The sequence below is a fragment of the Corapipo altera genome, unplaced genomic scaffold, assembly GCF_003945725.1.
Source record: "Corapipo altera isolate COAL_440 unplaced genomic scaffold, ASM394572v1 53, whole genome shotgun sequence".
NCBI classification, from domain to species: domain Eukaryota; kingdom Metazoa; phylum Chordata; class Aves; order Passeriformes; family Pipridae; genus Corapipo; species Corapipo altera.
Genome location: NW_020884900.1, coordinates 7,545,719 through 7,560,702, shown reverse-complemented (window position 1 = coordinate 7,560,702; position 14,984 = coordinate 7,545,719). Strand labels below are relative to the sequence as shown.

The 14,984-nt window shown below is 34.8% G+C and overlaps 1 protein-coding gene across 37 annotated transcripts in view; it reads right to left on the bottom strand.

Annotated features, from left to right (window-relative positions):
* Positions 1 to 14,984, bottom strand: part of KCNMA1 (potassium calcium-activated channel subfamily M alpha 1) — a 462,597-nt gene that overhangs the window by 152,419 nt on the left and 295,194 nt on the right. For all 37 annotated transcript variants that reach the window (XM_027649629.1, XM_027649636.1, XM_027649631.1 and 34 more), the window contains 4 exons: positions 11,365 to 11,440; positions 6,706 to 6,781; positions 4,863 to 5,033; positions 3,158 to 3,249 (listed from right to left, as the gene is read on the bottom strand). In XM_027649629.1, the coding sequence (XP_027505430.1) occupies positions 3,158 to 3,249; positions 4,863 to 5,033; positions 6,706 to 6,781; positions 11,365 to 11,440 (415 nt within the window). The remainder of the gene's footprint in view (positions 1 to 3,157; positions 3,250 to 4,862; positions 5,034 to 6,705; positions 6,782 to 11,364; positions 11,441 to 14,984) is intronic.

Below are 14,984 nucleotides of genomic sequence, written 5' to 3'. Positions count from 1 at the left end.
AGCAGGTGGAACTTCAATCAAAAACTATAAAAAAATTCCTGTTATGTATTTTATGAGATTCTAGAAATCTCACTACAGTAATACTACAAAGTAGAAATTATAATTTAAATTTAAAATTTAAAAAATTCCCTGTGGACTTTCATAACAAAACTAACCTAGTATCTAGTAGATTTAACCAGTGATAACTGCATACTGCCCACAAACTACTTCTGTTTCCAAAGTCTGTATGTATGTGTCTCATCTAAGAGAGAAGTAAGATTCTTTATTGTGCCAAATGCATCCTATATTGTTTATGAGACCTTTGGGGACTTTATGGGCTGAAAAGTAAAATGAAATGTGAGATCAAACTTATTGGTGTGTTGGTTATTTTTAAGTGGAGTTTGTATCAAGAATTCTTATGCACTCATTCTAGCTGCTTTGACAGTTACAATTCCATAGAAAGGCTCTCCTTAGTATTAAAGTCACACAGTGCAATCCTCAAAACACATGTAATCATCTGTTGATTTTAACTTACAACCTAATGTTTAATAGCCATAGAGAAACATGTTATTCCACACACACAGAGTTCACAAGGTAGCATGTATAAACAAATACATAAAAGCTACAAAGCAGATTCCATGTATTTTTCTATTTTGTAGAAAGTTTAAAAATATACACATTTGTTATTTTAAGGGCTGAAACTATATCTTTCACCAAAATTCAGCTGTTTTCATATTGTACATGTATTTAATTTTATCTGGAAACTTTCTGACAATAGAAATAGAAAACCTGTAGTTTCTCATTATGTTTACTGCCAGAATCTATGCTTGGTTGCTCAACTAAAGACCTTATATTGCTAATTACTACCACATGCCTGTATCCCACGCAAAGGAAAACTTATTGGTTCTGACAATCCATTCTCTCAACACTGAATTCCAAATGAAAACTTAAATTTTGGCCAAACATAACATTTCATCAATCTTGTTCTACTGACTGCAAAAGCAACATCAAACAAGGGGTGATAATGGCTTTTTACTGTGCCGTTCCCAAGCTTAGATTCTCTGATGAAAGACCCACACGAGCAAAGGACATCTTTAAACTACTACCTAATTAATATTTGAGCTGGAAAACAATGCATAAAGTAAATTGAACAGTCTGTATGCTGGTGACAGAACTGAGTTTCAAACAACAAATTATATGAGCAGTACAGATCAGCAGAAAAAGCACTGACAACAGAGTGAGATAAAAACAAACAGATAGTGCAAATAAAGAAAGACAAAAACAAAAGGTGAAAAAATAAAATTAAGCAAGCCCCAAAGCTAGCAGAAGCCTGTAATCTGATGCTGAGTTTTTCAGGATGTGGGGTTCTGACTGAAGATCAGGTCAAAATTTAGAGACATCTGAGCAATGCTGGGTACTAGTGACAATGTAGAAGGGGAGAGACTAAAACTGTATGTAAAATAGTTTTTAACCATATACCCCTCTGCTATAACTCCTTTGGAGCTTCAAAAACAGAGGTATATGTTCTCTATTTGAAAAACCTACTCTTTGAGAAACGAAGCATTACAAATATGAATCTGAGTCTATGAAACTATGCCACAAAAAAACATTTTTGGAAATTCATGATACTATTCTTTCTCAGAAATAAATCAAGGCATTTTATTAGTCTAGGTAAGTGATGGAAGTTTCCAACACTGGTGTTTACAGTTTACCCTAGGCATTTGAGGGTATCTCAAAAAATGCAAGTATTGAAAACTACTGTCTAATTGCTCAAATATTATTGAACAGACAATAGTATTCTAATTCTAAAACTTTGATTTATCTACCCAGTGATGTAAAACAGTACTCTAGAATTATCTCTGTGGGCCATTTACAGTCTCTGCTACGCAGAGAAGAAAAACAACTTGATTAAACCCTAATCCACTTTAATAAAATGTTTCAGGGTGATGATTTGAAAGAAACCAAGTAAAAAATTTTCTTCAAGTAAGGAGAGGGAAAAGTAATTAGACACATTTCTTTCAGTACCTTCTTTATTTTACATGAAAAGGGCTCTCTGTATGACTAGTCTTTCAGGGCAAATGTATCTCTACCACTGAATGTCACAATGATATGTAATGAAATGAAAGATGACAACATTAAAGGTGATACTGTGCTAGTTCACACTATATCACCAAGTACATCTAGTTCAGTAATGGCTATATCCCAGCAGGTCTAGGTGCTGGGAATGCCAGAAAGAGCTGGTTTTAACTTGGTCATGAAAACAAAGAGGTTTTCAATAGAAACATAATGAGCTAATCTGGTCCAATAAAATTTAACCTTTGCCACCAGGTAAAAACAGTGGGTTTTATGGGTTTGGTTTTTTACCAAACTGTTTATATTAAGGCTACTGTCCGCTCTTCTTAGGGTAAGTTTTTTACAGTGTGTGGAGGAGAATTGCTTTAAAATCCCTGGTCATAGATCCTAAAATCATGAGTGTTTGCAATATCCATAGGAAGTGAAAAGAAGATCCATGAGAATCTGCTGATGGAACATTGAGAAACAGGGCTATTAGACTTCTTACATAGTCAGTCCAACAGAATAAACTGGTCAACTTAAATCTCCTGTTTTACACTCCAGTAAAACTGATTCTTCTGAAGAACTGAAAATCATGTGAATTATCATTGCATTTAGAGATAAACCACACGATAATCTGATGCCCAAAACAGTTAAGTGACAACTCAGTCTTGTTCCAGAAGCTCACTGCATAGGTAATAGCAGCACTTTTTACAACATATGTTAGTGCAGTCTTAGTGGTATCCAGGTTCTCTGGAAGTAGGGACAAAATGTTGTGACTTGTACCATAGCATAGCCCAGGTCTCTATAGTGTGACAACTCTCCAGTGGTAACATCTGATGTCAAAGAATACAGCCTTATAAGCTGTGAATCAGCTATTACCACCTTCAGGGGCTCTTTAAAGTCACACAACCACACCTGGTCTTTTTTGACTTACTTTCTGCCTCGAGTTGAGTTAAAAGTTCCGCCGTATTTCTTCCGATTAAGGATGAGAGCAGCAATTTCTGGCACGTAGCGAGCAAACATTGCCTACATGCATGAAACAAAAACACAAAAAAAAAAAGAAAATGGCATGCAGAGAGTGTTCTACTGCAGCAGAGGCAGCAGAGCCTCTTGGGATACTTACTTTCTTCCACTAACCGCACTATAGGAACCACCATATTTCTTGCGGTTTCCTATTAACTCTATGATTTCAGGGACGTAGCTGGCAAACATGGCCTAAGAAGAAGATAGGAGACAGAAGAAAAGACTAAAAAGAGAGGCCAAAGAAAGGGGGATGATGAATATTTTCAGAAGATATATATTTTTAAGATCTAAAAATGCAAAAGAATTAGATCTATGCAGTTGTTTAAAAAGAAAATTTAAAAAAATATAAAAGTTCTTATCAAACAAAACAAGAGGGCTCAATGTAAAAGTTGGTCTTGGAGAAGGTGCACGCCTTATAAATAAAGAAAATGGTCAAAAGAGGAAAAATAGACACACAAAACAAAACAAGAACAAAATTAATTCAAACTGGTATCTAATCACGAAAAGCAGTTATGTCTATTTTTTCCTGAAGAAGGAAGGGGAAAAAACCTATCCAAGCCCCACTGCAAAAAAAATCCAAAACCAAGTATTATCATTACTGTTATATTTCTATTTTAAAATACAGACTCTTCCTCCCAGTATTAGAATTTAAAAGAAAACAAAAACAAGATGGAATCAGGGGTTATTTCCCCATCAAGAAACAAAAAAATCACTCCCCCGCCCCCCCCAAAAAAAAACTTTTCCAAAAGTTGTTGGGTTTAGAAGGATTGGAATAACATGTGATAGAAAAAAGGTTTTGAGGAGAAAATAAAAAATATTCTGCCATGTTTTGTCCAACAAACATCTTCCTTGTGGCTGGATACTTCGAAGAGCTACTGCCATTTGACATGATCTTTGTCTTTGTATGTCAATGATCAGAGATGGGAATGCATATATTTAATGCTCATATTTATGTGTCTTATATATGGCATTCATAACACTAGTTATATACATATCACCTCTGTAAGATGTATGTATATGTGAAATCATTATGAGAGGGTAACAATACACATATGTATGTATGTGCACAACCTATATTAGTCATCCATAAAGCACTTACCTTGAAATATGTAAATATTAAAATAAACTTTGCTGGTTTAGAGAACAATATTGCTACAGTTCCTATAATATTACTAATGCTGACACATTGTAGAAAAGTTGACATAAGACAATTAGTAACTTGGATGCTATTTACATACAGGACAAAGAACACAAGAATCCCATAAAAGGATTCTGATTATTGTCATGTGATAAATTGTGAGTTAAAATTGCACTACATGACATGAAAAGATGTTTGAAATTAAAGAGAATGTGGTTTGCCATCATCTAGATCAGGCAAGCTGCTCTTTAAGGCAGTCCAAAGCCACAGTGTTTGTTGGAATTCTGGGAAGGAACACAGAAGGGTGGGTAGGACATCTGAAACCGCAAAGTGCCTTTAAATATCAATATCAGCCTCCAAAAAAATGCACTACAGTCAGCCACTAAAACACAGAGGACTACAAATAATGTTATAAGTTGAAATATTAAGGCACTTCATGTATTCACATGCATTACTCATTTAAAGGAATTAGAAAAATTCTGACTAAACTGGACTAATTTGACAACCTTTACCAAAATATTTATCTACACGAAAAAAGGGCATATTAAACATATTTGAATGTTTTATAATTAATTTTAGTTTTACTTAATTACAATATTGAGGTATACCAGATCAAGTACTAAGGTAGCTGGAATGATAGGAAGAATTAAAAAAAAAGAGTTTTTACCAATCCCCCAAGAATGAAGAAGACCATGAAAAGGCGACCAAGGGTTGTTTTTGCATAAACATCTCCATAGCCAACAGTGGACATTGTAACCATCAGTAAATAAACACATTCCCAATATGTTAGCGGTTGATTATTTTGGAAGTTTTCCCATGGATCCCCTGAGTTCTCCACCTAAATGTAAAAGAAAACATATAATGAATTAATAGAATTGTATGCCAAATTAAATCTTACCATATATGCATGTGTGTGCATATATACATATAATATGGCATATAATATAAACTCTGAATCCCTTTCTGTGATTTATTTTGAACAAATACAAAACCTGACCCTGTCCCAAATATAGCACTACAATTCTTTTGCCAATATACATAGCCTTTCCACTCAAACTATTTATGGAAAGCATCTTTTCCATTCACCACTACTAATGTGGTTAGGTGAGTTCATTTAAAAAAAATTTCTTTAGAACATTTTCAGAGTGAAACATGTATAATGCAATTATACTCCTTAATGTTTTTGTTTTAAAGGACTACGTAGCTATTAGGCATTACTGACATGTTTAGTGATATGCTATTACATTTTCAAAAAGCCAGCTGCTGTTGTGACAAAATTATAAATTTATCAGTGGGAAAAGAGCATGCCCTTTAAAATTTGTTCCACAGTAAAAGGTTGAAGTTTGAGTATTCCTGCAGTAGAATAAAGAAACTTATGCTGAGAAGTAAAGGGGGGATAAAATCCAAATCCTAGAAAATAGCATTCCCTCAGTCTTGATGTAACTTTCAAAGGGTGGTGGGGGCTTTGTGGTTTTGTGTTTAAAAATAGAAAAAGCAATTGTTTCTGTGATAGAAATGTGATATTTGCTCAGAGGAGTGTAAATGAGAAATATATCAGAAATAAAAACATCCAAAATCTCGGTGCATCTTTATAAAAGTGAAAATTAAATGACAGATATATCAAGAAAATAAATATTTTGAATTTAATCTTATGCAGCTGGATGCAGCTCAAGTTAATTCAAGTGAAGTCAATGAAATTGCTCTAGACTGACATCGATATTATTAAATTTTATTACTAGTCCAAAACATTCCTTAATAACTTATTACTACTAGCAGCTCAAAATTTTCCTGATTCTAAGTTGATCATAAAATGTACTTAAAGGACAACCACTTAATCATATTTTATTATATTTACCAAACAAATCAGTAAAAGCTACTAGTTTAAAACACTCACTTGACATATACCTATCGTTCATGCGCCTGTTCACATTTATGACCTCATGTAGTTCTATACTATCTTACATTTTTCAGGTATTATTAAGTGCAGAATAGAAATCTACTACAAAATACTGTGTTGCCAGTGACTGAAAGCTACACCTAAACAATTTGAAATTTAAAAACAAAGACAAGGAAATAATCTCTAAACAAATCGCTATCCAGAATGTTAGCAATCCCATTGCTTCTCGTGGAAATACAGAACTGTGTGCCTCTGACACAACCATGGATTTCCCAGGACCTCTGTCTCGCTCCAACTCTGCCAACCGCCCCCAGGAAGCACTCGCTGGAGTTCTTTGGGAAGCACTGCCACCTCCTGGTAAATCGTCATCGTTTCACAAGTTGCACCACTCCAAGTCTCCTGCTTTATTGCTGAGGTTAATGATGTCTGCCTTACTACTCTGAATTGGTTTTGAGTAGAAGCTTAAAATCTAGAAAGCTGTGATGCCTTTTTATTGTCCTCTGTTGATGTGTTAAGGGATTATACAGAGCAAGGCAATTGCAGGAAAAAAAGTAGCTCAGAGAGCAGAAGATCCATGATAAAAAGTCAATGAAGTACTTTCAAATATACTTACCAAATGTATGAACCCAGCTGCTGTCAGCCACGTGCTGATAAATATAGAGCACAGATTCACTAGCTTGATGGAATTACTGAAAACAAACAAAACAAATAGGAACTTAGACTAGAATTTGTCACACATTTTCTGCACATACCTGTATAAAACTGCATACTTCAGACTAAAGAATCTGATGATTATTTCCAAAGAGAAACAAACTCCCTAAAAAAACTTAATCAAAAGCTCACGCAAAATATATATTATTTTGTCTTTGCAGAGTTCACATTTTCATCATTTAGACAGCTTGAATGTTCCCATGTATGAGAGCAGTGGGTATGGCTACCTCTGTACTCATAAACAAACTAATAGAAATAATGCTTTTTCACAGATAATTTGGTTGCCTCTCAGTACACTCACCTCCTTATTTTTTATTGCTGTACACCTCCAAGTTATCCAAATATAAATACATAAAAACACATGAGAAAATTATGATTCCCGAATTAAATATCTAAGGCATTTTACAGTTCTCGTGTGAAGTCCTAAGTAATTTTCATATTATTCTGCTGGTATGAACTCCTATGGACTACTTTATGGAAATTCACACTAAACTGGAGCATTCCATTGTTTATATTCACATTTTTCTTTTAAAAAATGAGAAAAAGTAAAATTTAAACAATGAAAAAAAGTGATATTTAAACCTACCAATCAAACTCTGCAAATATTTTTAAGTCCCATTGAGTAGTCTGTTCCCTACTGTAGCCAAAAGTGATTTTGAAGCAAGGACCTCATTCAATTCCATACTTAAAATCTTCTGGAAGAAATATAAGCAAAACTTGCTCCCTCTCTTCTCACAAAAATCACTATCCTAAGAAGGATATTCAACACATCCACAGTGAACTGCAGTCCGTGTATGACTGTGTTTAAACAATCTTACCCATTCATGGAATTGTACTGGAAATAGTTCTCAGTTTTGAAAACATTTACGAGAAGGTATAATACCTCAGAAAAAAAACCTCAATTATTCCTAAAGCAATAAATTCAAAAAAGATAAAAATTGGAAACAATCACTATCAGTGTTAGCAGTAGTAGTTTTGCAGTACAATTAATTAATATTTCTATTTATAACTACTTTAGGGACAATAAAAATGCATTATTTTCTTTAAAATATTGAGAAATAAACTTGGAAAATTAATCAGATCAACTTCATTAAAAATAATTTTAAGAGTTACAGTTAGTGAAGTGGGCAGCTTGAGGCACAAGGAAAAGAATATAACTGGTTAATATAAAAGATGTGGTAATAAATATTATGCTCAAAAATAAAATAATATACTGGCTATCCTGCCATTAATCAGTGCTCACCTACCTCAACACATATTACCTGTTTCTCTCTTTCTTAAGGTATGGTTTGATTAAAGTTCCTATTTCGTTGGTGTTAACATTCAGTTATAGCACAGGACCCAAACCCATAGGTTCGTGCATTAAACAAAATCATAGAAGCCATGCTAATGCAAAGCTCCATTATGAATGGCCAGTGACCATCCTTCACCTGAACTTAGAACAGGAGATGTTCCTAATAAAATAATGTGTCAGTCCACATATTACTGCAATACAAGTAAATGACAGCACCTACTAATAACTACATTACTTGTTTGGTACACTTATTTCTGCAGATTTATTAAACACTGTACCTTGTCTGTCCTCTATGAAATACTCCCTGTGCTTCCGCCAGAGTCTAAATATAGATGAAGGATTAGTCACAAACATTTTCCCTCTCTTTAAGCTCTTTCCAACATCTGTGCAAAATCCCTTACTGTGAGCCCTGCCTAAGCCTCTGTAGTTTTGTTGAAAAATAATATTAGAAAACAATGAAGGAGAGAAATTTTCAACTGAAAACTGCACAAATCAATTTCATCAAGCATGAGAACAAAAAATATTGACATTTTATTTCAAATTAGGGAAACAAACAAGTCCTTGGCAGAGTATGGTGTTCTAATATGACACCGTAAAATTTTGTTTTGTCTTACGGGATTTTTTCAAACACATTTAGCAATTTTTCAGATAGTCTAATCATTATCTAACGCTTTGCTAGTCTCCTTACTGCCTCAATTTCTGCATTGTTTAGCTTCTCCCTTTGGATTCCCATTTTTGGTATGGTCCTTCTGCTCACTGCGTAAATAATACATGTTCCTTTAATCTGAATATCTCAGTCACTAATTCTAGCAGTAATTTTAATTTATAGGTTAGAATAAAGGTTTCTCTTCACTGGGGAAAAGAGGAAAAGGAGGAGAGAATTTCTCCTCCAATTGCACTAAATATGAAAAACACAGCAGTGCCCATTACACCCTATCAGTTTCTCATCTTGTTAGTGGTTACATATTATTAATGCCAAACACATTAAAATGTCTCTAGTTGAACTGGTTCCATATTTTTTTCATATAAATACATATCACCTCAAACAGAGAACTACTATGCTTTGCAGAATTTAAAAACATAAAAAGTATTGTTTGGTTTTTTTTCCCCTATGCTGTAACTTCAGAGCTAGTAATGATATACTGAATTTGCTATTCTGGTTCAACAATTCAAATTCTGTCATTAATCCTTGGTCTTTATGTTCACAAACAAATTACAGTATTGGAAATGTCATTAATACCTTAAAAGTGGATTGCAAAAAAATGCTACAATGTTTTAATTCTAGAAGCTTTTTAACCATCCCTGAGCAAAATAATGTTGCAGTAGCTGGGCAAAAGCATACAATACAGTATAAGATTTTAAATTAATAATAATGGTTTATTATTATTATATAAGGCCATTATTAATATTATTAATAAGGCCATGGTATGTAAATGAAACCTTTGCTTGAATTTAGGGAAGTAAATTTCATTTAAATAAAATTAGATCTGGTGAGGCTACTAGTTTAACTGCCCTAACTCTTGCAAAATTACTAAAGATTCTCCATTAACCACAAGGGCTCAGCATGCCTTTTTTCAGGTGCAAATAAAAAGTTTCCTAAAATAAATAACATTCTGTTCATTTGTTTTAACTTGACATACCAATTTTACAAAAATATGTTTTGTGAACATGAATAGCATTCCAAATTATTTAGGTAATTTCAGGTTATTAAGTAAAATACAGGAGAGAACAGACATGACTTTCTGTTGCAGAACCAAGAAAAACAACTGTTTTGAGGAAGTTTTTAAGTTAAATAAACGGTGCTAATGATGAACTGCTAGGGATTAATTAGCTAACTGAACTAAAACACTCATACATGAAAACTTTCCTTTACAGTCTTTCAATAATCAACTTTTAAGTTTTACAGATATTTGGATGGTGACATAAATAATTACAGAGAATATGATAACTATGTCTAATAGCAGAGTAAATTTTGCACCAGAAAAATGCTATTTCAACAAACAGGTCAGTCTTGAATAAACCAGCTCTGAATACACTGAATGTGATTAATGCAGTATCCCTTCATTTACAGATCCAGAATTTCACAAATCCCCAACTGCTATTAGCTTTTATCCAAAATCCTTTGAGTTTATGGGTCTTCTCCATTGACTGACATTTCTTATGGTAAAGTTGCTTTTTGTGTTAAATGTAAACTCATTGGATATTCTGAGCTCCTCCACAAATTGTTCTCCTTTACCATCCCAGTGGTATTCTAAGCTATGGGACTTCACTGCACATTCTTTGGTGTCTTCATTTGACAAGAAGTGGATTCCTTACAGTAACACAGCTAAAGACAGATAATGTGAGAGTTTTGCAGCAAACAAAATAGTTTCAAGGTTACGGGTTGAAGAAACAGCTGTTTACCATGACTGTGTACAAATCTCAGGACCTACTTAACCACTACTATTAACTATCACAGTAAGAAATGGAGTTACCTGCATATAAAACCCTCACACATCAATATCAACTGGTGCAGAGAGCAGAGGATTTCAGAATGGAACTGAGTTTAGAGTAATTATTGGAAGCTGGGTTCAATACTTCCCCCAGGGCATTTTAGAAAATGATGAAAAGCAACATGTCTTCAACTGCAAGGCATGGGAAGGTTTCTTTTTTATTTCCTTCAAAGTGATCTTTTGTCCAAAACTGTAATTCTTCTGTACAACTTACACATACTAATAGCCCAAAGAACCAGTAAATCAGAAGGTTAATTGGACTATTTTAATTATATGAAAGAAATGCTAAGGACAATGAACACAATCTAAAGAAAGTTCAGTGTAATTTCTAATATGTTTTTGATGTGAAAAAGGATGCTCAGTTCAAAAAAACTGAAATAGAGCCACAATGATAATTTCTCAAGGTACTTTTTAACAGTATTCTGTTGAATGAATTTTTATTTCTGTTTTCCAGGACAGCAGAATATGCACTGATCATATGGAAAGAAACAATGTTTAATCAGTGCAAAGCTAAGTAATTCATTCTGTTTCTAATTTATCAACATACAACCTTGCTAGATATTTCAAATGTAACAACACATCAAAATCTACTGATCACATAGCAAAAGATGCTCACTGATAAATCATTCATCGGCAGAAAAAGGTTTAAAGAACAGATAGCAATTAGAGGTTTTTTTCCAGGAAAGAAAATCATATATTACTAGGATCCCAAATTTAAGCTATTTATGCTCCATTACCAATGCAATTAACTCAGTACATAAGGAAAAAGTCTTACCTTGTTTTAAGTATATTCAGAAACTGCAAAATTTCTGAAAACTGTATCAGTCTAAGGGCTCTTAAAAATCTTAAACCTGCAGTAAAGGAAAAAAAAAAGCTATAGTAAAGAATAACTCAAATTATAACAACATACCACAACAACAGTGATCAATTAAATCAACGTTGGTAGCATCCAAAATGTCAAATACCTTTGAAATGCTCTTCCATATTTAATTGTTCCAAGATCCTTAACAGGTCTTTTTCAAATTGTTTTAAATTTATTTTCCTAATAACTGATGTATTCTACCAGAAAACATTAGTTTATGTAGGAAGTCATGGGTGGAGACACACAGGCTGAAAAGCTAAAGGGAAAAAAACCTCACTGAGGTTGCTGGTAATTCTAATGCACGTGTCTTTCTCTTCCAGGCTGTCAAAGACACATGTGGGTGTGGAACGCCTCAGTCCTCCAAGCTCCCACGTTGCTTAGTGAAAAATAAGAGATTATGGGCAATAGATCTGATAACCTGGATAAAGTAGACTGTATATGCCTGATTAAATTCGTAAATCTTAATGACGTAAAATCTTTTATTGTAATAATGCTCCTTATCTCCACCCTAATTTCAAAAAACTCAAGCAGAACAGAAAAATGACACATTTTCTCTTAAAAATGGCAAATTAACTATATTTATTTCCATCAGCCTATAACTGTAGGAGTACATTACACTTCAACTATTAAAGAAACAACTGTTTTTACAAAGATGCAACTATTTTTAAACAGAATTGCATTTTTATGTAGAAATCAGGTTGCGTGCATAGCAATTCCCAGACAACCACAAAGTTGGCAAGACAGATACAAACAGAGTTTGTGCAGGAGAAAATACTATAGGAGATTAAGGGATTAAATTATTAAAATAGTTTTATGCTGATAGTAAATTATTTGGCTGCAGATCTTTGGCATATGAATAAAAGTACATTGTGTATTATACATATGCACCGCTTATAAAATTAAAATAAAGCTTGGAGGATAATTTTTATTAGAGAGTACAGCCAGGAGTTACATAAAAGTTGTGTAATATGGTATTGCAACTGTGACAGTGAGGTCCAGGGCAGCTTCTTCTCATACATTCTCATTATTTCACCCACTTCCAGTGCTAAAAACCATTTTTGTTTCTAGAAACTTAAGAAAGACATCCTAGCAAACATAAAAACCTGGTCACGACTTTTATTATCTCACTGGAATAAGAGGTTCCCCTCAAGAGCAAAGATGCATGTGGAAAGATGTGTTTAAATCATGACATTATTCCCACAGTATTCTTGGAAAGTTGCTAAATAAAATTTTTACTCTTGCTAAGGCTTTTAAGCAGCCCTGCTAAGTGGCCTTGTTAAGACTCATAAGTAGTCTTAAAGCACACTCCTGTCTATTACATGGATATAAAGTTTCTTTTTAATTACTAACTGCAGGGAACTCTGAAAATTAATCACAACTTACTAAATGGATTTCGGGATCTAGATGAAAAGTAATAAAATGAAGCTTAATAATTATAAATGTCAGATCTATTTGCAATTAGAAGATGATAATTGTAGATCATATGCTGAAACTGTGAGACACATCCCTCCGACCCACTTCCAGCTGCTACTCCTATCCAAAGAGAAGCAGTTGGACAAGGAAGGAGAGGATCTTTCTCAGCTCTGTTCCATCCAGCTACCTTCCTCACTCTTCCACATCCCTACAAACTTTTTTGAAAACTGCCTAGAGGAAGAAAAACCTTTCCTCAGTACTATATCTGAAGTTAATGGGATGACCAAGTTACCCGTTGTCATGTTTCAAAAAGAAATCTGAGAAACATCAAAGTTAGCAATAACACCTCTATCTCCAAACCAATATAACGGTTAAGATACATCTAAGTTGCTAAGACATCAAATAATAGAACAAAAATACTATGGCTCCAATGTATTTTCTGTGAAAGAAGAAAATCATTAAGGATGAAGTTCTGCATTTGCTACAGCCCACGCCACTTTAAAGAATTCCCTTCAGAGAATATAACTTAAAAAAAAAAAAAGTGGAAAGTTTGCTCAAACAGTTTAGCTACAAAATAGAACTGGTTTCCAATTGTAAAAGCTAAAGTAATTACTACATGGAAAGGATCAAATAAAAATTTTCAGGAACTTCTGTGCATTACCTGCTTTGTGTGGTTCAAAAAAACCATAAATGAAATGAAAATGACAGTTTTCCCTATCATGATGGCAAATTAATTCTTTCCAGCATTCTAGAGTTTTCAAGACAGAAACAGATCTGCTATTAAATTCCTATATGCATCTCATTGTATGTGATTTCCACAGAATTATACAATAGTTTGGGTTGGGAGGAATCTTTAAAGGTCATCTTGCCCAACCCTCACTGCAATTAGCAGGGACATCTTCAGCTAGGTTGGGTTGTTTAATCTAACCTTGAACTCTCTTAGCCTTTCCTCATAGCAAAGGTGTTGAATCCCTCTGATTACTTTTGTAGTCCTCCCTTGGGACCCACTCCAACAGGCCCATGTCCATTTTCTGCTGAGGACCCCAGAGCTGGATGCAGTACTCCAGGTGGGATCTCACAAGAATGGATTAGAGGGTAAAATCTCCTCCCATGTTGCTTTTGATGCAGCCCAGGATATGATTGGCCTTCTGAGCCGTGAGTGTACAATGCTGGCTCACATTCTGCTTTTCATCCATCAGCATCCCCAAGTCTTTCTCTGCAGGGATGCTCTCAAACCCTTCCTCTCCAGGTCTGTATTGACACCAGGAGTTGCCCCAGCTCTGGTGCAGGACCCTGCACTTGGTCTTGTTGAGCATCAGACGGTTCCCATGGGTCCATTTCTCAAGTTTGTCCAGGTCCCTCTGGATGGTATCCCATCCTTTAGGTATGTCAACTGCACTACTCAGCTTGGTGTTGTCTGCACATTTGTTGAGGGTGCACTCGATCCCTTTGTCCATGTCATTAATGAAGATATTAAACAGTGCTGGTCTCAATATGGACCCCATGAGGGACACCACTTGTCACCTATCTCCATCTGTACTTTAAGCTACTGACCACTACTCTCTGGATGCAATCCAAACAATTCCTCATCCTCCAAACAGTTCACCCATCAAATTCTTCTCTCTCCAGAAGGAGAAGGATATTGGGGGTGACTGTGTCAAAGGTCTTAAAAAAGTCCAGATATAATACACCCATGACTCTTCCCTTGTCCACTGATGTAGCCACTACATTGCAGAAGGCCATTTGTTTGGCCAGGTGGGACTTGCCCTTGTTGAAGGCGTGCTGTCTTTAATCACCTCCCTGTTCTTCATATGCCTTAGCATAGCTCAGAGGAGGATGTGTTCCATGAACTTCCCAGGCACAGTGGTGACGCTGACAGATTGGTAGTTCCAAGGGTCCTCCTTTCTACCCTTTTTAAAGACAGGTATAATTTGCTTTTTTAAGTCACCAGGGTCTTCACCTGACTGCCAACAGATGGGTATTCCAGAATAGTGTAAAAAAAGAGCTCTGAAAACTGATACAAACAAAACACATAAAAGGACTGGACGATGTCAGGGCTGCAGCTGGCAGGTTTGCATATCCTTATTTCCAGGCACTCACAGTATCTTGCATTCAGGGGC